The sequence below is a fragment of the Hyperolius riggenbachi genome, chromosome 6 (assembly GCF_040937935.1).
Source record: "Hyperolius riggenbachi isolate aHypRig1 chromosome 6, aHypRig1.pri, whole genome shotgun sequence".
In the NCBI taxonomy this organism is placed as follows: domain Eukaryota; kingdom Metazoa; phylum Chordata; class Amphibia; order Anura; family Hyperoliidae; genus Hyperolius; species Hyperolius riggenbachi.
Window position 1 is genome coordinate 147588075 of NC_090651.1, and position 24722 is coordinate 147612796.

General features: G+C 43.9%; 1 protein-coding gene across 6 annotated transcripts in view; it reads left to right on the top strand.

Annotated features, from left to right (window-relative positions):
- Positions 1-24722, top strand: part of CRB1 (crumbs cell polarity complex component 1) — a 155240-nt gene that overhangs the window by 119746 nt on the left and 10772 nt on the right. For all 6 annotated transcript variants that reach the window (XM_068240058.1, XM_068240061.1, XM_068240057.1 and 3 more), the window contains 2 exons: positions 408-536; positions 3609-3735. In XM_068240058.1, coding sequence (XP_068096159.1) covers positions 408-536; positions 3609-3735 — 256 coding nt within the window. The remainder of the gene's footprint in view (positions 1-407; positions 537-3608; positions 3736-24722) is intronic.

Sequence of the window (24722 nt, forward strand, 5' to 3'; positions counted from 1 at the left end):
AAAGTGACTCAGCATATTTAACTCAGCCTGCAGGCTAGGAAAGTGTTCTGTTTCTATGTGGGGGCGGGGCAGCATGGGCGTGTCATCATGAGGTTAGCAGGGGGGGGGGGGAGTTTAGAGAGAACAATGGACGACAGAAAAAGATCGCTGGCCGAGCACCCGAAAAAGGCCAGGGCTGCTGTACACACGCTGGATTCTTGGCAGAGGCCATTGTTACCAACTGCCTTAGGTCGAGTTTCATCTATTGTGTTTATAGGGCTTTACAAATGCAGTCATACACACCATTGATCTATGTGTAGTTACATGGTGGAAAAATAATAGTTACCATCAGTGTATAGAAGCAACAACACGCTTGCGCCAATAACCTTCTCAAATCCCTTTTCTTCTCAATATCTTTCTTATTGCAGGTTTAACAGAATGCCATCAACGTTTTGTGGAAATGAGAAGAAAAATATCACTTGTTATAATTTTAGTAACTGTACTGAAGTGAACGGGGTCCTGGGATGCTCCTGTCAACCAGGATTTGTGGGAAAGAGGTTAGTCACACCATAAGTGTAATAAATATATTAAGTATGTACGCATGGCAGTCTATAAGTGAAAATTAAAACTGAAAAAACAACAACACCTTTTGTAGCCTTGGTCTGAATGCACAGGGCACAACCTTTCCCTTATATTCTTGTTTTCTCCTCATCCGTGCTGCTGTGCAAATCTCACCTTTCTCTATGTGTAGTGATTAGTGGTGATCAATAAAATACAATTATTTTGTTTTTTTGCATTGTTGCATATTAGTTGCAAATTTTATGCAGCTTTGAACTGGGCCAATCAAATGCAAGTGTTGCAGATTTTCATTAGCCAACTTTAAATTTGCAACAAACTCAAAATGTTAGCATCCCATTGGTAAGCTATAGTAGTAATTTCTACTTTTCCAACCTTCCTGTATGACTATGAAATGCTTATTTGCTTCATAGACACCCGAAGTGAAAAATTCACTTCAGGTTTGATACTTACCAAAGTAGAGGGAAGATTCTGAATAGTATATAACCTTCCTGTTCCTCCGTTGACAGCCAGTAGTGTACCCAAGTTGTTCCAAGTGCATCACTACTGGGCATGTGCAAGCCCAAACTAACAGGGTAGGAACACACTAGGCAGTGCGGGAAAGGTAGCGTTTTGCTGTATATGGGTTTGTGTGTTTTTAGTGCTTTTTCGGTGCATTTGCGTTTTTGTTCCGCACATGCGTTTTGCGTGCGTTTCAATGCAAATATAAATCAGATATGCATTTTGTATGCGTTTTGCATGCATTTTTAGGGTAGGAGCACAGTAGGCAGAGTCGCATTTGCGTTTTCCATAGCACATAGTGCTAAAAACTCACATCCAAAATGCATAAAAACACACTAAAACGCAATACCTCTGCGTCACCATTGACTTTATTATGTGCGTTTTGGAAAAATATGCAGCAAGACCAGCGTTTTTAAAAACGTATATTGAAGAACGCAAACATATGCGTTTTTTCATGCGGCCCATTGACTTATTAAGTGTGATATTATATTCTAACACATTATGTGCATTTTCGCTGTATTTTCCTCAACGTTAGTGTTTGCCTAGTGTGTTCCTACCCCAGTGTAGGATGCGACGGGCAAGGCGGAGGAACGTAAGGCTGTATACTATCCAAAGCCTTCTCTCTACTTAGGTAAGTATCAAACCTGAGGGGAATTTTCCCTTCAGATAATCCCATCTTATGTGTAAAATATTCCATGCCATCTTTGCTGTTAGGGGCTGTTCACATCTTTACACATCAATAATGTAGCCAGACTCTACCTTGGCCAGTGAAGTGTACATCCAGGCTATACTGATGTAACCATCCTGTGAATGGAGGGCCCAGTCTAATAACAAGCCCCCAGAAACAGTAGTGAGTTACCATTTAACTGTATACACAATGGGCATTTATAAACTAAAATATGGTAATATTTATATAATGATCATGACGGATCACTGAACCAGCGATCGTTCTATTGTTCCATAGACTTTTGCTGTAATTATCGTGATCGTTTAAACAATCGTTGTACACGATAGTTTGTTTTCGCGTTCGCAAACCACGCTTGCAGATTAGGCCAGATGGATCGAGGAACGGTTGTTTGTCGGTAGAGGTTCCCCCAATCCATTTGGCTGTAGGTACTGCTTTAAGGGGCACATACACCTAATGATTTTCCCGACGATATATAGCAGATTCGATCACTGTGATCGAATCTGCTGTGAAATCGTTGCGCAAATGCTGACAGAACGATCGATTTCCGTCCGAAATCAATCGTTCCCGTCGATTCCCATCGATCCGTCCGTGCGGAAGATTTCGCTCGTTCGCTGGTGGGTCGGGAGTGAGTCGATAGCGGGGTTCGAATGCCCGACGACCGACGCTAGCTGCAATACATTACCTGTTCCTCCGGCGCGACTCCCCCGGTCTCCGCTGTCTTCTTCTCCACGCTGGGCTCCGGGTCCGGCTGGCTTTACTGAACTTCCTGTGCCAGCAGGAAGTTTAAACAGTGGAGCGCCCTCTACTGTTTAAACTTCCCCCGGACAGGAAGTTCAGTGAAGCCAGCCAAAGAAGAAGACAGCGGAGACCGGGGGAGTCGCGCCGGCCGGAGCGGGTAATGTATAGCCATACGATCCCTCTCTGATGAGATTCGATCAGAAAGGGATCTATCTGTTGGTCGATCTGATGGCAAATCGACCAGTGTATGGCTACCTTTAGGCAGCATATACACTTAAAGGCAGCCATACACTGGTCAATTTGCCATCAGATCGTATGGCTGCCTTTACTGCAAACAGATTGTGAATCGATTTCATCTTGAAACCGATCACAATGTGTGAAGCAGCTGCCCCCCCCCCCCGCCAGCTATACATTACCTGCTCCGCCCGGCGCGACTCCCCCGGTCTCCGCTGTCTTCTCCTCCAGCTGGCTTCACTGAACTTCCTGTCCGGGGGAAGTTTAAAGTTTAAACAGTAGAGGGCGCTCCACTGTTTAAACTTCCTGCCGGGACAGGAAGTTCAGTGAAGCCAGCCGGACCCGGAGCCCAGCGCGGAGAAGAAGACAGCGGAGACCGGGGGAGTCGCGCCGGCAGAACAGGTAATGTATTGCGGCTAGCGTCAGTCATTGGGCATTCGAATGCCGCTATCGACACACTCCCACCCCCTGGCGATCGAGCAAAATCTTCCACACGGGGGAATCGACGGGAATCGACGGGAATGATTGATTACAGACGGAAATCGATCGTTCTGTCAGCGTTTGCGCAATGATTTCACAGCAGATTCGATCACAGTGATCGAATCTGCTATATATCGTCAGGAAAATCATTAGGTGTACAGTATGTGCCCCTTTAGGCTGCGTCCACACTGGGGTGTTGTTGTGCATTACGTTAGACAATACTTTCGCTTTGCTAATAGAAAAAAATGCAGACAAATCACAAACTGTAATGTATCGCTGCATTCAGGCTTTAAATCAATGTTCGTGCAGTGTCCATTGCACTTCACACATATTATAACGCATGCATTATGCAATGCACACAATGTTAATCCAACATAAAATATAACACCTTGCCCTTATTTGTTTTTTTCAGGTGCGAGATTGACTATGATGAGTGCGAGTCAAATCCCTGTCTCAATAATGGACTCTGCCAGAACCTTCCGAACAGATTCCACTGCATCTGTGACCTGAATTTTGCTGGGGAGTTCTGTGAGATTGATGTAAGCGACCTTTCGTTCTACGTGTCCATGCTGCTGTGGCAGAACCTGTTCCAGCTGCTTTCTTATCTGGTACTGCGTATGGACGATGAACCAGCGGTGGAGTGGGGGGAGCAGGAATATGAGGATCACTGACCTTATCACAGGCAAATACACCATACAAATCCTTCATGTAGGCAATAGCATTCAGATCACTAGGCAATGAGGAGTCTTAAAGAAACAACAAAAAACAGTCTGTATCTGTATCCAGTGTGATGCTCATGCAAACATTAGGCTTTTTATTGCTACTTAGGCTTCGTTCACTGTGACACACTGCGGTGTTTTGTGCCAGACAAAAGAATCGCTTTTCTAAGGTGATGCAACTATATTGTAACTAGGTTTTAATGCACAAACGCCGCTCCACGGCCCCACTTGCGCGCACACCCTTGGTCCCCACAGCGCGCAGGCTGCACTGCCCTGCGCAGTACAGCTTTTGGCGCATACAGACACGTGGTTTTATTAGGTAGATGGTACGTCCACATTGTCACGTTAGCAGCATCATAGCTCCCAACTGTCCCTCTTTTGGAGGGACAGTCCCTCTTTGGGAACCCAGTCCCTCTTTCTTCCTCATGTGCCCCTTTTAGGATTCATGTACAGATCTATGTAACTTAATGTATTTTTCTACGGAAAAATGTGTTTAATTGGCTCTAAAATGTATTCCCATCCTAAATTGAGACTTTTCTTATTTCGACATGTTAATATGAAGGAAAATGAATCAGGATAGAAAGGATTAGTGTGGTTTGAATTATACAACAACATATTTTTCTTATGAAATCTTTATGGTATGCGTGAATAGGGATGTGCCGAGGGTGTGATTAGGGGTGTGGCTTAAAGGAGTCATCAAGCAATATGCCCTACCCCTGATTTACTTACCTGGGGCTTCCTCCAACTCCTTGCAGCTGACATGACCCACGCTACAGCTTGGCTCTCAGCCCCTGGCCCGGGGTCCCCACACGGTGTCTCACCAGGCGACCTCTACTGCGCCTGCGCGAGCGCCGCTGTCAATCAAGTCCACATTGTCCGCAGTCTACTGCGACTGCGCAGTACAGCGTGGACAATGTGGACTTGATTGACAGCGGCGCCCGCGCAGGCGTAGTAGAGGACGCCGTTGAGGTCGCCCTCTGCACTGTGTGGGGACCCTGGGCCGACGGATGAGAGCAGATCTGCGGCGTGGGACATGTCAACTGCAAAGGGTTGGAGGAAGCCCTAGGTAAGTAGATCGGGGGGTAGGGCATATTGCTTGATGACTCCTTTAACCTCCTTAGCGGTATGCCCGACACTGTGTCGGGCATACCGATCTGTGGCCCCAGGAGTCCCCCATAATAAAATTTTTGTCCCAAATGACTGTAAATGCTTTAGCTAGCACTAGGCTAGCTAGCACAAGTGTCGGGCACCTGCTGATCCCCTGCGATCCCCCTGATTATACATAACCCACCTGGATCCAGCGACCACGCAGCCTCCCTGCACAGCTTCGGTCTCTCTATGGGGAGGATTGGGTTTGCGCATGATGTCATGTGCGATCCTCCCCATAGTGAAGACCGGAGCTGTCTGGGGAGACTGCACCGATCACTGGATCCAAGCTGGGTAATGTATAAACGGGGGATCGGCTGGGATCGGGAGGTGCCGGGCATTTATACTAGCTAGCCTAGTGCTAGCTATAGGGTTTTCAGTCGCGGGATCTCTGGGAGGGACTGGCGGGCAAAAAATGGCAACACCTCCTGAGCGGCGTAACGCTCAGGAGGTTAAGTGTCCCTCATTCTTATCTCAAAAAGTTGGAAGGTATGCAGTATACTTTGCATGTTCTCTAAGCTTGTCGCACCACACGTACAACGCGCAATGCAACTTTTCCCCTCCGTTTTGTTGCATTGCAATCCTGGGTTTTTTTGCATGTTGTGTCATATACAGTGAAGTATACAGTCCATGAAAAAAATTGCTTCACTGTCACTTTTAAAGTGGGCGTTTTGGGGTAACACACTGCCATTAGATCGCACAGCACCGGACCCAGGGTGAACGCCGCATAGCTTTTACATTGCTGTGTTCCATGTTAAAGTGTGCCCATTACATCACACTGCAATGGTCCACTGTGAACAGGGCCTTAAACTTTTCAGGACCTTAATGAAATGTATGCTTTGTTTATGTCCTATTACGCCAGGGCGTAGATTTCAATCATTCCCGCTGTACGTGCCGCTCACTCTCACCTTTCTAGCCACTGTCCACGTCGCTGTACCCACTGTTTCTGCTGTCACGTTGACAACAGAGCTTTAGTGTCTCGGTCGCTGTGAGCCAATCACAGCTCTTAAGAGACCACCGATGACTCTGGTCTTAAAGTGGCCAGATCCAGATTCGTCGGTTAAAGTAACTTCCATATTTTCACACTCAATGAAGAAAACTCAGATTGTGCTTTTTCTTTTTGTTTGTTTGTTTTTTTTTTGTTTTGTTTTTTGTATGTGTAGCTTGGAGAAGTGTCCAAGATCAAGATTTGTCAAGATCACTCTCATTGTGTAGACAAATGGACTTGAAGATGAGCAGTGTTGGTACTGCACAAGCCTCTCCGTGGTTATTATGAGAGGGATATGGAGGCTGCCATAGACCCTGAACAAGCATACAGCAGATCAGGTGTTTCTGACATTAATGTCAGATCTAACAAGTTTATCCACATGCTTGTTTCTGGTGTTATTCAGACACTTTTGCAGCCAAATAGATCAGCAGGGTTGCCAGGCAACTGGTATTGTTTAAAAGGAAATAAATGTGGCAGCCTCCATATCCCTCTCATTACAGTTTTCTAATAATAATAAAAAGAGAAAGAAAAGACTACAATACACATTTTATTTAGTGGTGGCCTCTTAGGCTGGTTTCACAGTGGGACGTTAAAGTCCCACGTTACAGCAGCCAGTAACGCAGCCTAACTCACAGCACTGTAAAATCAATGTTGCTGTTCACAGTGCACACGTTGCGTTACATAGTAACGCAGCGCGTTAAAAACAAAGTGCTGCATGCTCTACGTTATACTGGGCTAAGCCACGTTAGACTGTTTGCACATGCTCAATAATGTTGGAGGAGGAGGTCTCCCCTCCTCCTCCGCAGCCAGCCACATGGCTAATTAATATTCACTGCACTGCAGAGACTCATGGTGGGACTGTAGTGTTGTCCGGATCATGAACGAATCGTTCATTTGATCCGGATCTTTTTTGTGAGTCGAATCATCCGGATCATCACAATGAAAGATTCGGTTCACAGTGGATGTCTGTCTGGAAGAAACAGGAACATACAGAATGTACAGTGCTGGGAAAGTCCTGTCCTGCTAGTCATTTCACCCAGTCTGCTTCCCTAGTAAAATGATTCAAATGATTCGGTTCAAAGATCCGGATCTTTTCAATGATCCGATTCAAATGATCCATATCCTTAAAAAGATCCGGACTTCCTATCACTAACCTGGAGCGGCTGCTTTAAGAGCTGCATAACGCAGCTCAATCTGACGTCCAACTTCAACACCACCATGCGCTGAGTTAGGGGCACGTTATGCGACCATAACGTCCCCTAAAACGCAACGTCTTGGTGTGTAAACAGCCTTAAAGAGGTAATGAAGCGAGAATAAATCTCGCTTCAGACCTCAGAGTTAGCAGGGGCATGTGTGCCCCTGCTAAAACGCCGCTATAGCGCAGCTTAACGGGGGTCCCTTCACCCCCAAATCCCCCTCCGTAATGCGGGGGAGCGCTTCCTGGTTGGGGCAGGGCTAACCGCCGCAGCCCTGCCCCACGCGCGTCTGTCAGCGCGTATCTCCGCCTCTCCCCCGCCCCTCTCAGCCTTCCTTCACTGAGAGGGGCGGGGGAGAGGCGGCGATGCGCCGCTGACAGACGCGACTGGAGGCAGGGCTGCAGCCGTTAGCCCTGCATCCAGGAGCGACCAAATGCACGACCAAGTCGTGCTGGGGTGGGTTTGGGGGTGAAGGGACCCCCTTTGTGCGGCGCGATAGCGGCGGTTTAGCAGGGGCACACGTGCCCCTGCTAACTTTGAGCTCTGAAGCGAGATTTATTCTCGCTTCAGAGTCTCTTTAAAGGATAACTGAAGTTAGAAGAATATGGAGGGTGCCATATTTATTTCCTTTTTAACAATACCAGTTACCTCATTGTGTCGCAAGCCTGTTGTTGCAGGGGAAGGAACGCAAAGCCCACTTTGAACCTAGCCTCAAGTGGGTAAAACAAAGCTGGAGAGTCTGGAGACCACATAGACTACTCAGTGCATTAGGGCATTGCATATGGGTACATTTGCTTTCTAAAGATGCATCGGTCTACTTGTTTTCCATAGCAGTAGAAACACATATTCTGACGTCAGTACATGCTTCACTGATAATGTAGGCAAGCCAGAAGATTGAGTCTCAAAATATTGCAGCATTACAGGAAAGTATTTGCAACTACGGCCATTTTGTAAAAGTCTGTGCTCTGGCAGTGATTACAGAGACACATACAAACTGGAGCAAAATTAAAGAAGAACTGTAATCAAGGATTGCAGTTCATCCCAATCAGCAGCTGATACCCCCTGTCCCATGAGATATCTTTAGCCTTTTTTTTCGAATATATCATCAGGGGAGTCTGTATGGCTGATATTGTGGTGAAACCCCTTACACAGTGTGATGTCAGCACCTAACTACTGACACCACACTGTGGGAGCCTTGTTGCGTTGTGGGAAATAACAGCTGTTTCCAACTGCCCAAAAAGCAGCATCTTCTTCCACAGACATCACCTGCCAGCAGTGAAGATGTCCCCATGTAATACATTTCAGAATGTAAGTCAGATAGAGGAAAGATTTTACAATGGGTAAACACTGACTAAATAATTTATAAATAATTATTGTAAAAATTAAGCACTTTGTCATTACGTTACTTTCACTGCAGTTCCTCTTTAAAGTAGTTGATAATAGAAGACCATCAGATGTTAACGGAATCAAGGATTCTGGCTGGTTGTCCGGGTTAAATGCTCCTTTTTTGAGTCTCTTTCATACTTTTCTTGATAAATCAAGACTCAATGCCTTCACAAATAAAGGTAGCAAGAAGTGTTGCATAAATTATGCTTACTTTACTCTAGCAGCAATCATCTAACGAGACAGCAAAACGGAGACACTGGGAGACATTTAGGCTCCGTTCACACCTAAATCCGCAAAACGCCAGCGATTACCGCTAGCATTTTGCAAGAGTTATTTTTCCGCGATTAACGCAGAAAAATCACTGGACACTGTCGCGGTTTGGGAGCAATTGCGATTAGCGGTTTGCTACATTAACCACTTCCCAACTGAGGGGTTTTACCCCTTCAGCATCCGAGCAATTTTCTCCTTTCAGCGCTCCTTACATTCATTCGCCTATAACTTTATCATTACTTATCGCAATGAAATTAACTATATCTTGTTTTTTTCGCCACCAATTAGGCTTTCTTTAGGTGGGACATTATGCCAAGAATTATTTTTTTCTAAATGTGTTTTAATGGGAAAATAGGAAAACATATGGGAAAAAAAACATTATTTTTCAGTTTTCGGCCATTATAGTTTTTAAATAATGCATGCTACTGTAATTAAAACCCATGAAATGTATTTGCCCTTTTGTCCCGGTTATAAAACCATTTAAATTATGTCCCTATCACAATGTTTGGCGCCAATATTTTATTTGGAAATAAAGGTGCATTTTTTTCAGTTTTGCGTCCATCCCTAATTACAAGCCCATAGTTTATAAAGTAACAGTGTTGTACCCCCCTGATATAAATATTTAAAAAGTTCAGTCCCTAAGGTAACTATTTATGTATTTCTTTTAATTGTACATTTTTTATTTTTTTTTTAATTACAAAAAAAAAAAAAATGGGGAGTGTGGGAGGTAATGAGTTAATTTTTTTGTATAAGTAATGTATGTGTGTGTGAAAAATAGTTTAGGGTGTAGTTTACTATTTGGCCACAAGATGGCAACAGTTTAATGCGACCTCCAAGCTTCCTTCCGGAAGCTTGGAGGAAGTACAAAGAGGCTGGTATTTTTTTTTTTTTTTTTACAATGATCGAGCTGCTTAGCGAAAGCAGCAGATCATTGCGGGGGCAGAGATCAACGAACGGGAATGTATTTTCCCGTTCATTGATCTCCGGGCGAGCGGGCAGCGGCGTGCACGATCGCGGGAGTGCGAGCGGGAGAGCGGACATCGGCGGTAGCGGCGGTAGCGGCGGGGGGTGCATATATCTACGCTCCGGGCGGGGAAGTTAAGTCCAAAGGAGCGTAGATATACTGTACGGCGGCGGGGAACCAGTTAAAGTTACCTGCAAACATGGCCGGCAGAACACTGCCATAGTGTTACGTGTGCTAGCGGTTTGCCTTGATCGGGAATTGTGCGATTCCTGCTCAAGTGTGAATGGACCCTAAAGGTGGGTACACACGTCAGATAAAAGTCTTTGGAAAATGAAAGATCACAGACCAATTTTACCCCCTTTCATGTAGTATGAGAGCCATACTCTACACAGTCTATTCTATGGAGCTGAACTCCCCATCAGATAAAAATCCTTGCAAGATGCTGCACACAAAGACCGCTGTACACATGCAACAGATCAGTATCTGCAAAAGATATGTTCCTGCAAAAGATCCATTCCTGCAAAACGCATTCATAGTCTATGATATCTGCAGATCTCATACACACCTTGTTTAACGGACAATTATCTGTAGATCAGATCCACCAGGTTGGATCTTCAGATCGGCAGATAATTGTCTGATCTGCAGATGAATGTCCATTAAACAAGATGTGTATGGGATCTGCAGATATCATAGACTATGAATGCATTTTGCAGGAATGGATCTTTTGCAGGAACAGATGTTTTGCAGATACTGATCTGTTGAATGTGTACAGCATCTCTGTGTGCAGCATCCTGCAAATATTTCTATCTGATGGGGAGTTCAGCTCCATAGAATAGACTGTGTAGAGTATGGCTCTCATACTACATGAAAGGGGGTAAAATTGGTCTGTGATCTTTCATTTTCCAAAGACTTTTATCTGACGTGTGTACGCACCTTTAGACTCCTTTCACACTGGGTCCATTGTGTTCTGTTACAATTAGCAATATAATCGCATCCCAACATGATGCAATTATATTTCTATGCTATGTTACAGCTTGAAGTAATGATGTTGCTCCATACGAAGCCGGAGAGGTTACCTCACAGTTACTACAGCTCGGTCAGGAGATCCATAAATCCTTACCAGTAATTCAAGTATGCTTCCCAAAGTATCCACAAGTTTTATATTACGGCAGTGATAGAGTTGTCTCCCTAACCTAGTATTAACCTATTTATTCCCTGCATCTATAGGCTGTATTATCAGTGTATTGGATGAGGGCCGGGCCGAGGCATAGGCTGGAGAGGCTCCAGCCTCAGGGCGCAGTGTAGGTGGGGGCGCACAATTCATTCAGCTGTCATTCCTAATTGGGTTTGAAGCAGAAAGAAATAAGAAAAGGAGATACATGGAAGTGACTACAAGCCAGATAACTAGAGATTAAGTTGTTGGGGGCCCTGGGGTGCCTCTTAGTCTAATAGCAATCAGCGTGGTACGGCTGGGGTGGAGGGATGGAGGGGCGCACTTTGGTGTCTCAGCCTTGGGTGCTGGAGGACCTTGTCCCGGCTCTGTGGATGACTACACCCCCCTACTGTATTATAGGCTCCCCACTATTGTCCTTTAGGATGAATCAATCAGTATGCATTATATGGCAAATTGGCCATGACATCAGGGGCCCCAACCGCCCCGATTTCGGCGGGACGGTCCCGATTTTGGGGGGCCGCCCCGCTGTCCCGCGCTGCCCCCTCCCTGGTCCCGGCCGCTGGGGAGTGAGGGGGGAAAAAAATGATCGAGGCACCAGCCCGGTATATGCGGCATGGATGGCCGCCGCCCGCCGCCATTACACTTCTCCCTCCCTCCCTCCTATTATGCCCCTCAGTGTCACCTTCCCTCCGCAGAGTAAAATCGGCAGCGGAGCGGGCAGTAAGTGTTATCACTGCCTCTCCGCTGCGTACTGGGATCTCCTCTGATCTTCCTGCTTCCTGTGACGTCACAGGAAGCGAGATCAGAGGAGATCCCAGTACGCAGCGGAGAGGCAGTGATAACACTTACTGCCCGCTCCGCTGCCGATTTTACTCTGCGGAGGGAAGGTGACACTGAGGGGCATAATAGGAGGGAGGGAGGGAGAAGTGTAATGGCGGCGGCCATCCATGCCGCATATACCGGGCTGGTGCCTCGATCTCACTCTGGCCACCCTCACCCTCCTCCCCACCCACTGGCACCCTCACAGCGCCTCCCCTTTGGGAGTAATTAAAAATTAATAATTGAAATTTTTTTTGTGGGGGGTGGGCGTGACTAGGGGGTTGGGGGTGTGGCCAGGGGTGTGGCCTAAGTGTCACGTTTTTAAAAATCTAAATGTTGGGAGGTATGCTGACATGGCCATGTAGCCCGATTTACTAAGGCATCTCTAGAAATCTCCAAGCATCTCTAGAAGGGATATAAAATATCCAACATACCTGTACAGGAACTTTTAAAAATGATCTACTACAGCAGATTTCTGAAAAGTTATTTTAAACAGAAGATGAAAAATTATCTCCTAGGAGAAAATTGTGCAAAAAAAGTGAATTAAATAAGGACCATTGTGTGTATTTAACATAAATGAAAAGCACGCTTTCCAGAGCAGTTATGGTAGTTCTTTTCCCCAATAACCTGAGATTTCTTGCCTCCACACATATACTTAGATGGTCAATTAATGGCATCATATGCAGCACCAATTTACTTTTCTCTTCTACTGTGTATCGCGAAACAGTAGCTGATACATGTGATGGTTGCCTAATTTTAGGCAGCAGAAGTTGTTAGTCATGTGCTTTGTTGTCATTTCAACTTTGTATCACAAAATCATAAATATATATGATAATTAATGCTCATACGATTTCTGTTTTTTATTGTAGCACACCGTGTTATCTGTGCTGTTCTCATTACATTGTGTACTGTTTGTACTGTCATTGTGAACTGTCTGTGTTCTGTGTTATTCTTCATTAAAATGTTCTCTCTCTCTTTAAATGTTTGGGAATTATTTATTTTCTGCTAGCTAGTGCTGTCTTCACCTTGTTGTCATCATCATCCTCACTGTCTGTCATCATCACTGAATACTATTGCTCAGGGCTTGGACCCACAGGAGCTGTTTCAGCAGCGCTTTGGAATCGCAGGCGAGTCAATTGGGGTGATTCCACAAGAGCCATTGCAATATCCCCAAATCGCAACCACAGGTTCTGCAGCATTTTTGGATCAATTGCACTTTAATACATACTGTATTTAGGAATGCTACAAAATCACTTTTCAATTGCTGTAAAAAGCCATTTGTAGCATTTTTATACTAACCACAAGAGGAAAAAAAAGAAATCACAATAGCTGTACAAATCGCTGAACTTTTTGCTCCCTTCAGCAAAAACTTCAGTCCAAACACATAGCCAACACACTAGTTTGTTAATATCCAATAAGGCAGCCACTAATAGCATAACAATAGTGATCTCTTTACTAGTACAGCTGCGTTGCAAGCTCAATTCATATGCTTACTGCTTAATTGTCTTTACTGATTGTTTCAGTGTTTGGTTATTAGTATTATTATTATTATTATACTAAGCTTTAAGCCAGTCCGTTTAAAACGGGGCGCTAGGGCTCAGCCGTGACCCCCCTCACCACCACCTTAGCCGGAATGCAAGACGCGCTCCCCAACACGCATGGCCGCACTGCCCGCCACGCACGCGCTTGCACCCGGCGCTCACCGTTCACAAGGCAGCGCTCCCCCTGTGCCCGTCCTCCTGCTCCCCATCGTCCGCCCGCGTGCTACACATGTGCAGTAGCCGAAACACACGGACACAGGGACAGGAGAGCACGCAGGGACACGGGGTTTATTATAGAGGATAAAATAATAATTATATAGTAAAAGACTCAGGATGCAAAAAACAAGCAGGTACTAAAACATTCAATCCATGGCCATTTGTTTGAAAAATTATAATCTGGATAGGGCGATTTATTTCAATTTGATATATAGGTGCAAGATTTTAGTAGCATGGAGATGGGAATGGGTGTTCTGCCAAATTGGCCAAAAAACGGCTCTAATTTGGGTGCGAGGGAAAGCCATTAGTAGAATATTGGTAAACAATTGAGTATTGGGCAATGGATAATACAATAGTTGTATAATTTTTACCCATATTTTACTATTGCTTCACGTAAGCCCATTCTTACTTGAACCCTCCCTCTATCGATGCCTAACCCCACAATTTCCACAGATATCTGCACCGGCTTCACCAAAATCTGTGCCATCTATTTGCAAAATTTATCGGGAACAAGTGGCGCCCAAATTACTCTTTGTGCACCTCTATAGCCACGATTAACACTGCTGTCTATGCAGCGCCCATTTTAACGATCCACATCAGGTGCAAAAATCACCTGCTTCACAATATGTATTTAATCATCTTAATATAGAATATTAAAATGAAATGAAAATAAATGCATGCAAGCAGAAATATTGCAAAACTTAATAAAATAGATAATGTATCGCATTCAAATATTCTGCATTTTGATGTGAGTAATTGGATGCACTGGGGGTCCTTTAGCACAACTCAACGCAGAGCAATCTCCCAGCTGTATGAATCTAAATCCAGTCAGTTAAATATGTAGTAAGGGTGACCTCTAGACAAAATAATATACTAGGAAGGTAGGTTTTAGCTCTCCATACACATTAGAAACTTATTTTCAATGCTAAGAATTGCACAGTGGTCTTATTATAACAGGGAAATTGTATGACAAAGGGGTCAAGACGAAGGAAGGTTCAAGAAGTCAACATGAAAAGGACATACCTTCTATGCCTGCCAAGCACTTCCTGGCACCCAAGGCAGGACTGAGTGTTCTGAGCTGAATGGCTAATGATAAATGAAACATTCTTTTGATGTTGCATTGCTCTGAGTAAAGAGAGACTCAGAGTATCAGTCTACGGTTGGTGCAGTAGTCTGGTAGGTGAAAAAAAAAAAAGTCAAAATTATTTTGAGTATTTTCTTGCTTGCTGGGGCTTAAAAGGCATAGGCCCAAATCGGTCCGTACACACGCCGGACTGCTGGCAACAACGGGTCCGTTGTCACCTACCGCTGGGTGGGCATTCCAGCGACAGTCCGGCGTGTGTACAGTCTGTCTGCAGACTGATACGGCTGTTTCTGAGCGATCCGCCCGGCGCTTCCAATAAGCAACTCTGCTCCAGCTAAGGTATCCTATTCCACAACAGGAAGTCAAATCTCCAAAAAGCAAGCCTCAGCGTTAGCAGATGATACGCCTCTTCCTCTGACAGAGCTGGTGCAAGGAAACAGGTCTCCTGCAGTCACCCAGTGCTCAGACAGACAGAACAGGGTGACTGTCACCATATGTAAAACACTATTTAGTGTCTTGAGAAAAAGAAATCAGTAGTTTATTAGATAAAATCTGGTAGTAGCATAAAAACAGAACTCATATTGTGGGACCTGTACAACAGGGACCCAATGTAATTCAATCAGCCTTTAAAGTGAACCAGAGATGAAGCACCCTCATGTATTTTACCATACATACAGTGCCTTGCAAAAATATTCGGCCCCCTTGAAGTTTTCCACATTTTGTCACATTAAAGTGAACCTCCAGACTAAAAATCGACTCAGCAGCACTGAAAAGGCCTGGTGTTTCTTTAACAGTTTCACAGCATCAGAACTTTGTTTCTCTTATCCAAGCCTCATTTTTAGCTGCACAGAAGAAAACTGCCCGGGCATTTTTTCTCTGATGCAGTGCAAAGCATGATGGGATTTCCGATGTTGTTGCTCTCATTCCGCTGTTTTGGTGCAATTTATATTTTTTAAATTTTGAATTTGACATTTGAAGCCTAGTGCGTGCAGCTGGGAAGGGTTATCAGGACACAGGACAGTTGGAACTGTGTCTCATGCTCCCTGTCACCTCCTTTCAACCAAAAAGATGGCTGCCCCCATGACAAAGATGGCAGCCCCCATGAATCACAAACATTTGCCTGTTCTTTTAAAACAGGGTGGGTAAGAGATTATATTACCTGTCTATTCTAATTAACATAACTAATGTAACTTAATGACAGTATGTTTGTTTAGGCTGAAGTTCCCCTTTAATGCCACAAACATGAAACAATTTTATTGGAATTCCATGTGAAAGACCAATGCAAAGTGGTGTACACGTGAGAAGTGGAACGAAAATCATACATGATTCCAAACATTTTTTTACAAATCAATAACTGCAAAGTGGGGTGTGCATAATTATTCAGCCCCTTTGGTCTGAGTGCAGTCAGTTGCCCATAGACATTGCCTGATGAGTGCTAATGACTAAATAGAGTGCACCTGTGTGTAATCTAATGTCAGTACAAATACAGCTGCTCTGTGACAGCCTCAGAGGTTGTCTAAGATAATATTGGGAGCAACAACACCATGAAGTCCAAAGAACACACCAGACAGGTCAGGGATAAAGTTATTGAGAAATTAAAGCAGGCTTAGACTGCAAAAAGATTTTCAAAGCCTTGAACATCCCACGGAGCACTGTTCAAGCGATCATTCAGAAATGGAAGGAGTATGGCACAACTGTAAACCTACCAAGACAAGGCTGTCCACCTAAACTCACAGGCCGAACAAGGAGAGCGCTGATCAGAAATGCAGTCAAGAGGCCCATGGTGACTCTGGACGAGCTGCAGAGATCTACAGCTCGGGTGGGGGAATCTGTCGATAGCACAACTATTAGTCGTGCACTGCACAAAGCTGGCCTTTATGGAAGAGTGGCAAGAAGAAAGCCATTGTTAACAGAAAAGCATAAGATGTCCCATTTGCAGTTTGCCACAAGCCATGTGGGGGACACAGCAAATATGTGGAAGAAAGATCTCTGGTCAGATGAGACCAAAATGGAACTTTTTGGCCAAAATGCAAAGCGCTATGTGTGGCGGAAAACTAACACTGCGCATCACTCTGAACACACCATCCCCACTGTCAAATATGGTGGTGGCAGCATCATGCTTTGGGGGTTCTTCTCTTCAGCAGGGACAGGGAAGCTGGTCAGAGTTGATGGGAAGACGGATGGAGCCAAATACAGAGTAATCTTGGAAGAAAACTTCTTGGAGTCTGCAAAAGACTTGAGACTGGGGTGGAGGTTCACTTTCCAGCAGGACAACGACACTAAACATAAAGCCAAGGCAACAATGGAATGGTTTAAAACAAAACATATCCATGTGTTAGAATGGCCCAGTCAAAGTCCAGCTCTAAATCCAATCGAGAATCTGTGGCAAGATCTGAAAACTGCTGTTCACAAACGCTGTCCATCTAATCTGACTGAGCTGGAGCTGTTTTGCAAAGAAGAATGGGCAAGGATTTCAGTCTCTAGATGTGCAAAGCTGGTAGAGACATACCCTAAAAGACTGGCAGCTGTAATTGCAGCAAAAGGTGGTTCTACGAAGTATTGACTCAGGGGGCTGAATAATTACGCACACCCCACTTTGCAGTTATTGATTTGTAAAAAATGTTTGGAATCATGTATGATTTTCGTTCCACTTCTCACGTGTACACCACTTTGTATTGGTCTTTCATGTGGAATTCCAATAACATTGATTCATGTTTGTGGCATTAATGTGACAAAATATGGAAAACTGCAAGGGGGCCGAATACTTTTGCAAGCCACTGTATCTCAGTGGGAAAAAAGAAGAAAACACATACCCTGCTCTCTGTTTTATCCTTCACTGCTCAGCCTGCTTGTTATCAGCCCTGATAAAATCCCCGGCTGAATATTAAGACTGGCTTTGCTCAGGAATCCTTATAGCTGAGTCATTATAGCAGAGCCAGAAGAGGGCAGGCTTAGGCTTGAAAACATATCAGATAAGACATATTCGGCTATAATGATTCCTGAGCAAAGCCAGACTGAATGCTCAGTCGGGGATTTTATCAGGGCTGATAACTTACTTTGTACAGCGCCACGGAATATGTTGGTGCTTTATAAATCAATAATAATAATAACAAGGAGGCTGAGCAGTAAAGGAGGAAACAGAGAGCAGGGTAGGTGTTTTCTCTAATGTTCCCACTGATATATATGGTAAAATACATGAGGGTGCTTAGTCTCTGGTTCGCTTTAAGCACACCCAGTGCTAATAAATACCAATAGGTAGCCTTCAAGATGCCCACTCTCTAGTTATGGGTTTATATAGGCTGGTTCGGCGGAAGTTACATGCAGACTAATGTTTGTGCCATAGAGAAGCATTACACACTTGGCTGTGTGTAATGCTTCTCCAAGGCAAAAGCAACATGCATGTACTGTAACATCCTTGGAACCAGACCTAAACTACAGCAGGTAAAATACTATACAGTTGGGCATTATGTCATAATTACCAATGCCATGTGCATTTTTTAAAGCTGTTACATTACAGTCAGTTTACACCACTGTATTGTAAATTTGTTTTATTATAATAATAAAGAAATGGGCACCAAGGATGACTTCATCTCACTTAGATACACATAGTATAAATATGGGATCATGCAGCAGGAATGCTCTGGAATGTAGGAAGTATGTTATTGACAGATACAGATGGAAAGAGACAGTCTGAGCAAACTGGGAGGACATCTTTCTGCAATTTTATCTACTGGTCAGTCAGTGCTTTAGTGCACTATGGGTATCTGGGCCACTGACACTCCTTATAGGAAAATAGAATGGCAGAGGACATGGACCCTTAGCCTGCTGGATGGCATCTGTAAGTGGGCGAGCGCAGGCCCACCATTATTTTCTGGGCTCTATATCAGAAAAATAGATGCCCCTTCCTCCTCCCCAATATCACAGTTGCGTGCCATATGTCAGAGAAAACTTTGAGAGGCAGTAGAGGCTGGGGGCCTGCCATGCTGTGCTCAATAGGGTCGCAAAGAGTATGCCTGATTAGTGATTGAACAACAACAAGTGTCATACCTTACTAGTACTTCAACACTGTCATGACTACCTACTGCTCCTGGCTGAAAATCTGCTGCTCTGGTCCATGGTCGGAGTCAAAAAGAATCCTTCAACATGCTCCAAATACAATTACCCTATTTGTTCCAGATAAAATATATAATTTATTCCATATGCGTTAAAAAAGCAAATAGTGTGCAACTGAGTTCTATGGTGATCCTCTGAAGAAGCCCTGCCTCAAGGGCGAGACATGTTAGGATATTTTTGTTGTATGCCAGTACTTTGAGCACCCACATCACCCTGTCCAGCAGGACCATTGCTATTGTTCCTAACTGGCTATATAAAGGTAGATGCTGGGGGGAAATTTTGTACCTCTCAGTCAAGTAGACATTTGGACAAGTTGGCATAGTTGATACCTGTCATTTTCTTGTTATTGGTTCTCATGTGTAGCACTCACTTGCACACTATTTGCTATTTTAACGCATATCTAATAAAGGTTTTATTTTATCTAGTATGAATAGGGCAATTCCAAATGAAGCATGTTGAAGCATATTTCCCCTCTCCCCCTCGTACTCTCTTTTCAGAATTTTTGTGCACATGTTCAGTTTAGTAGACCAATGAGAATCCTCCTCAGGGAGTGTTTTCATTGGTCCAGGTTGTGGACCAATGGGGAGCTCCGGGGGCAGGTTTAAAGATGTTTTGCCAAGGTTCCTGTATTGCAGAGCGACAAAGTCAAAGCAAGGAGTGGCGGGACAGCTGGTGGTTGTGATGGCGTTACTTGTGATGGGTAGCGACATGGGCTCTCAGATACCATATAGGTGGGCGCAGGGCTTTGCAGGAGTGGGAAAGGTTTTGACAACCCTCTCTTTTTGAGCCCCCATATCAAGTACCACGTGTGCTGGTATAACTTGGCATGGCGGAAACACATACAGGTTGGCTCAGCCATCCTGGCTATATCAGCCGACATAGGGTTTATAAAAGTTTAGGGGGGGGGGGCTTCATTTTTTTAAACAAAAACATATATATATATATATGTATATATATACTGTATATATATGCAAAAAACATCTGTTAAGCTCCTGCCAGAGCTCCCCATTGGTTCACTAAGTGGACCAATGAGAATCCTCAGTATTCTGTGGAGGATTCTCATTGGTTCACTTAATGAACCAATAGGGACCCTGGTGAGAGCTTGGCGGATACTTTTTGGCGGAGCTCCAGTTTTCGATATGATAGAAAGAAGTGGGAGAGAGCAGAGGTGGTGCCGATCCCTGTGGGTTGGCGTAGATGTGACGTGCCAGCAGAGACGGGACAAGGTCCTTCAGCACCCAAGGCTGAGACAGCAAAGTGCGCCCCTCCATCCCTCCCACCCCAGCCATCACATGCTGATTGCTATTAGACTAATAGGTGCCCCAGGGTCCACAACCTCCCCAACACCTTAATCTCTAGTTATCTGACTTGCAGTCACTGTCATGTATCCCCTTTTCTTATTTCTTTCTGCTTCAAACACAATTGTGAATGACAGCTGAATGAATTGTGCGCCCCCTCCTACACTGCGCCCTGAGGCTGGAGCCTCTCCAGCCTCTGCCTCGGCCCGGTCCTGCGTGCCAGAGGGGCAATTCCATATGGTCCAATATATGATAAGTTATGTACAACCTATAAAACACAAAAGAGAGAGAACCCTGCCTTTGAGAGCCTAATATTTTAGCAGAAAGAAATAGGTTTTAGTTTTTCAGTGCGAAAAAGTTTCAAAATCTCTCTGCTGTGTTTTTTATTTTTGAGTTGAGAAGGGTTACTGCCTCCACCCATCCTCTTCCAGGGTCATAGTAAAGGAGGGTCAATAGATGTTTCAGAGACAGGAAGTGAGGAAAATCTCAAATATAGTTCATTGAAATATAACCTTGTTCTCCCTGGAGATATTGTATAACAGAAACATGTTCAATTATGTTCAAAGGCTCAATTTCCTGTCTGGCTTTAAAAAAAAACAGTATGCAGGTCACATGTTTTGACTCCAATCTCATCATGTTTCTTTGCTCCTGCTAAAACCAAAATAAATCTTTCTTCAGCCATTTTTGTAAAAGGGAATAAAAGCGGGGACATATTTTTCACTCAGCTCAAGTTGCTGAAAACCTACATAGAATAGAAAAACTTGATCATTACTGACCTCCAGTGGTTATACGAGATATTACAGCCTATGGCACACAGATCAGGCAGATCGTAGGATTTGCACATGCTAAAATTTTATAAACCCCTTAGAAAAACACTAAGCAGTATTGAGAACAACATTCTATTCATGTTTGTATTCATGTTTTTTTACATATTAAATGCAGACCAAGAATCATATCTTTTTGCCTAACTTACTGTAAATTGTACACTTTGAACTGTTTTAAAATGGAGCCATAATTAATAATATATGTTTTATTGCAGTGTTTCTCAACATGTTATTGGTATGTACCCCTTTTAAAACCTTGAACTCACCAAGTACCCCCTGGCATAGTAAACATTATCACAAGTACCCCTTGACAAATATATATTTAATCGTACTAAATGATAATTGGTTCTAAACAATTTCCATTTACTACTGCTTTTAATTAGCTAAAACACTAATTTGGTGTTTTTTAAATGAGATTTACCATTATATAAAACATTATAACAAAAATGTGTTATTCTTGGTTAAGTATATAAAGCCCGAGTACCCCCTGGAACCATCAAAAGTACCCCCTGGGGTACGCGTAACACACGTTGAGAACCTAGGTTTTATTGTTCCATTTTAAAATACCAGCATAGTGGCAGCCTATGTATAAAGGGGATCAGTAACTGCTGATCTGTATCCATCTGGCATTATGATGTATGAAGTATATATTTCCTGATATATCTCCAGTGGCGTACCTAGGTGCACACCCGATGCTGATTATTTACAGACAACCCCCACCACCACCATTTTCTTTTTGAGGGGAGTGGTGATGGGTTGGGTCGCCAAGCGTATTGCTGCAAATTTTGGGGGGAAAGGAGTCATCAGGATGTGGATGGAGCTACCCATTATGCAACTCTGTACTCTATACATTGCTGCAGATGTCAGTGCTATATAAATACAAAATAATAATATGGTAGGACATTAGACTATGACTATTGTATGATTAGATTGCAAGCTCCTCTGAGGACTGTCAGAAAAGGAGGGCAAATGAAAGAGGGGGTGCATAGGAGGAGGGGGAGCTTCAGGGCCGGGCCGAGGCAGAGGCTGGAGAGGCTCCAGCCTCAGGGCGCAGTGTAGAAGGGGACGCACAATTCATTCAGTTGTCATTCCCAATTGTGTTTGACGCAGAAAGAAATAGGAAAAGGGGATACATGGCAGTGACTGCAAGTCAGATAACTAGAGATTAAGGTATTGGGGAGGTTGGGGGCCCTGGGGCGCCTCTTACTCTAATAGCAATCAGTGTGTGATGGCTGGGGCGGAGGGATGGAGGGGCGCACTTTGGTGTCTCAGCCTTGGGTGCTGAAGGACCTTGTCCCACCTCTGGGGAGCTGGGTAAAGAGATAAGATTACCTGCAATCAGACTAATCTAAATTGCCTGGAGCTTGCTTCTCTGCTCACCACAGAAGTCGACTGTCAGCACCTGTATCACTGGCTTCTGCAACAGCAGACTGCCCTGCATTATTGATTAATTACTCTGATCAGAATAAATCAATGGGCCAGGGCGCCCTGGTATTACAGCAGCCAGTGCACAGGGCTACTAATGCGAGGCAACTTCTGAAGCACTAAACACATCCTACCACTTCTCCCTGCTAATGTCCCAGCTGCAGCACAGCAATCATTCTCAGGGCCGGCGCTACCATTAAGGCAAAGGAGGCAGCTGCCCCAGGGCCCCAGAGCTTGTAGGGGCCCCCAGTGGCTACAAGAGGAAAACAATTTTTTTCAAATTGGCCTTATAGTTTTTGAGAAAATCGATTTTAAAGTTTCAAAGGGAAAAAAAAACACATTTAAAAACCTGCCGACTTTAAGGGTTAATAGCAAATCCACCTTAAATGCTAGAAACCCTAAATGTGCAGGATATGTTAAGGAGATCATTAGGAATAAGAGGAAAAAACAATTTTTCAAAAAGACCTTATAGTTTTTGAGAAAATCGATTTTAAAGTTTAGAAGGAAAAAAGTATAGTTTTAAATGCGGTAAATGTAACTTTTAGTAGCAAACCTAACAGTAGTGTAATTTTACATGCATCAAACGAAAGCGCAATACATTTCCTGACGGGGTTTCCAGGAGGTTTATACGCAGCCGCAGCGCTTTGGCCAGGGATCGCTATACAGCCGCAATATGGCTGTATGAAGATCCCTGGCATTTTTTCCTATTTTCACAATTTTTTTTATGTTTAGAGTGTGGGAATTTTTTTTTTTTTTAAATTATGTGGGGTCCCCCCTCCTGAAACTTTTTAACCCCTTGTCCCCCATGCAGGCTGGGATAGCCAAAATGTGGAGCTCTGACCGATTGGGACTTCACACCCTGACTATACCAGCTGCAAAAAAGGTCCCCTAATGCCAATTTTTGTTCCGGGGTATAAGTTGGGGGGGGCCCCCAGGTTTATTTTGCCCTGGGGCCCCATTGTTGCTCAAACCGGCCCTGATCATTCTCTTTACTCACCCTGCTGCTCTGCACATTCACTCACTGCAGGCCGTGTGTAGAGAGCGAGGATACACATTGCACATGGGACAGGAAGGGGGAGGGGTGCTACATCTAGTGCAGGAAGTAGTACAGTTCCCTGCACTGCCTGCTGCTATTTTCCCAAATGTTGCCCAAACTATGAAAAAAGGTCCCAGGTGGAAGAACATAGTGGCTGTGCACCACAGTGGCACCCCTAGCCATGGCTACATCTGGGGCTGTGAGCACCTGCAGCCCTGTGGTAGGTACACCACTATGGGCCTGATTCACAAAGCGGTGCTAACTCTTAGCATGGCGTTTTTCGCACGAATTTCCACATTGCGCGCGATCGCGAATTTTCACGCGAAACGATAACATTTTCACACGCAAATGTGAATTTTCGTGCGAAATCGATATCGTTTTCACGCAAAAATTCGAGTTTGCGCACGAAAACGTTATCGTTTCGCGCAGAAATTCACGATCGCACGCAATGCGAAAATTCGCGCGAAAACGGCCGTGCTAAGAGTTAGCACCGCTTTGTGAATCAGGCCCTATATATCTCATTGATGGAGGTGATCAAAAGGGTTTTTATGCATTTTGTAAAATGTACGTTTTTCCAAGGCAAAAAAACAAAAACAACACTATACAAGTTTAAAAACAGAATACTATTGCTGTGCCTTTGTGTTGCAATTTTTTTTTACCCTAATGGACTGTATACATGGATTCCAGTTAATATTACAATCCGAACAGAACATACTGCATTTGTAAAACCACAATGCAGTGCAAACTGAAATGCCATGGAAATGGTCACATATGGTACATGAAAATCCTCTGCCACCGTCAATCCACTATAAAAATCATGATCCTTATTTTACCGGGATTGTTTTAAAAAAAAAAAAACACGCAACGCTGACGAATCGAAAAGCGGTCTGCAGTGTCTCAGCCCAAAGGCACTGCAGACCGCTTTTCGATTCACCAGCGTTTTTTTTCTATAAGTAAGAAAAATAGACTGCAATTATTGAATAGATAATATGGCACACACCATACAATTTTTTAAAATTATCTATTCAATAATTGCAATCTATTTTTCTTAGTTGTGAAAAAAATTATTGAAAACTCTGAAAATATTGCTTGGGTCTAATATATTAAGAACTTGACAATCAACAATACACCATTCAATTTTCATAAAAAAAGATCAGAAAAATTCACCACTCAAATAAAAAAAAAAAAAAAAAATTTTTTTACAACCAATCATTTTTATAGAATTGCCATAAAATCAGATTTGATCAGTTTTATTGTATCATATGTGGCCACCATGAAAAAAAGATGTGGAGCTCCGAGGATGAAATCGTGCACTGCAGTATTTGAT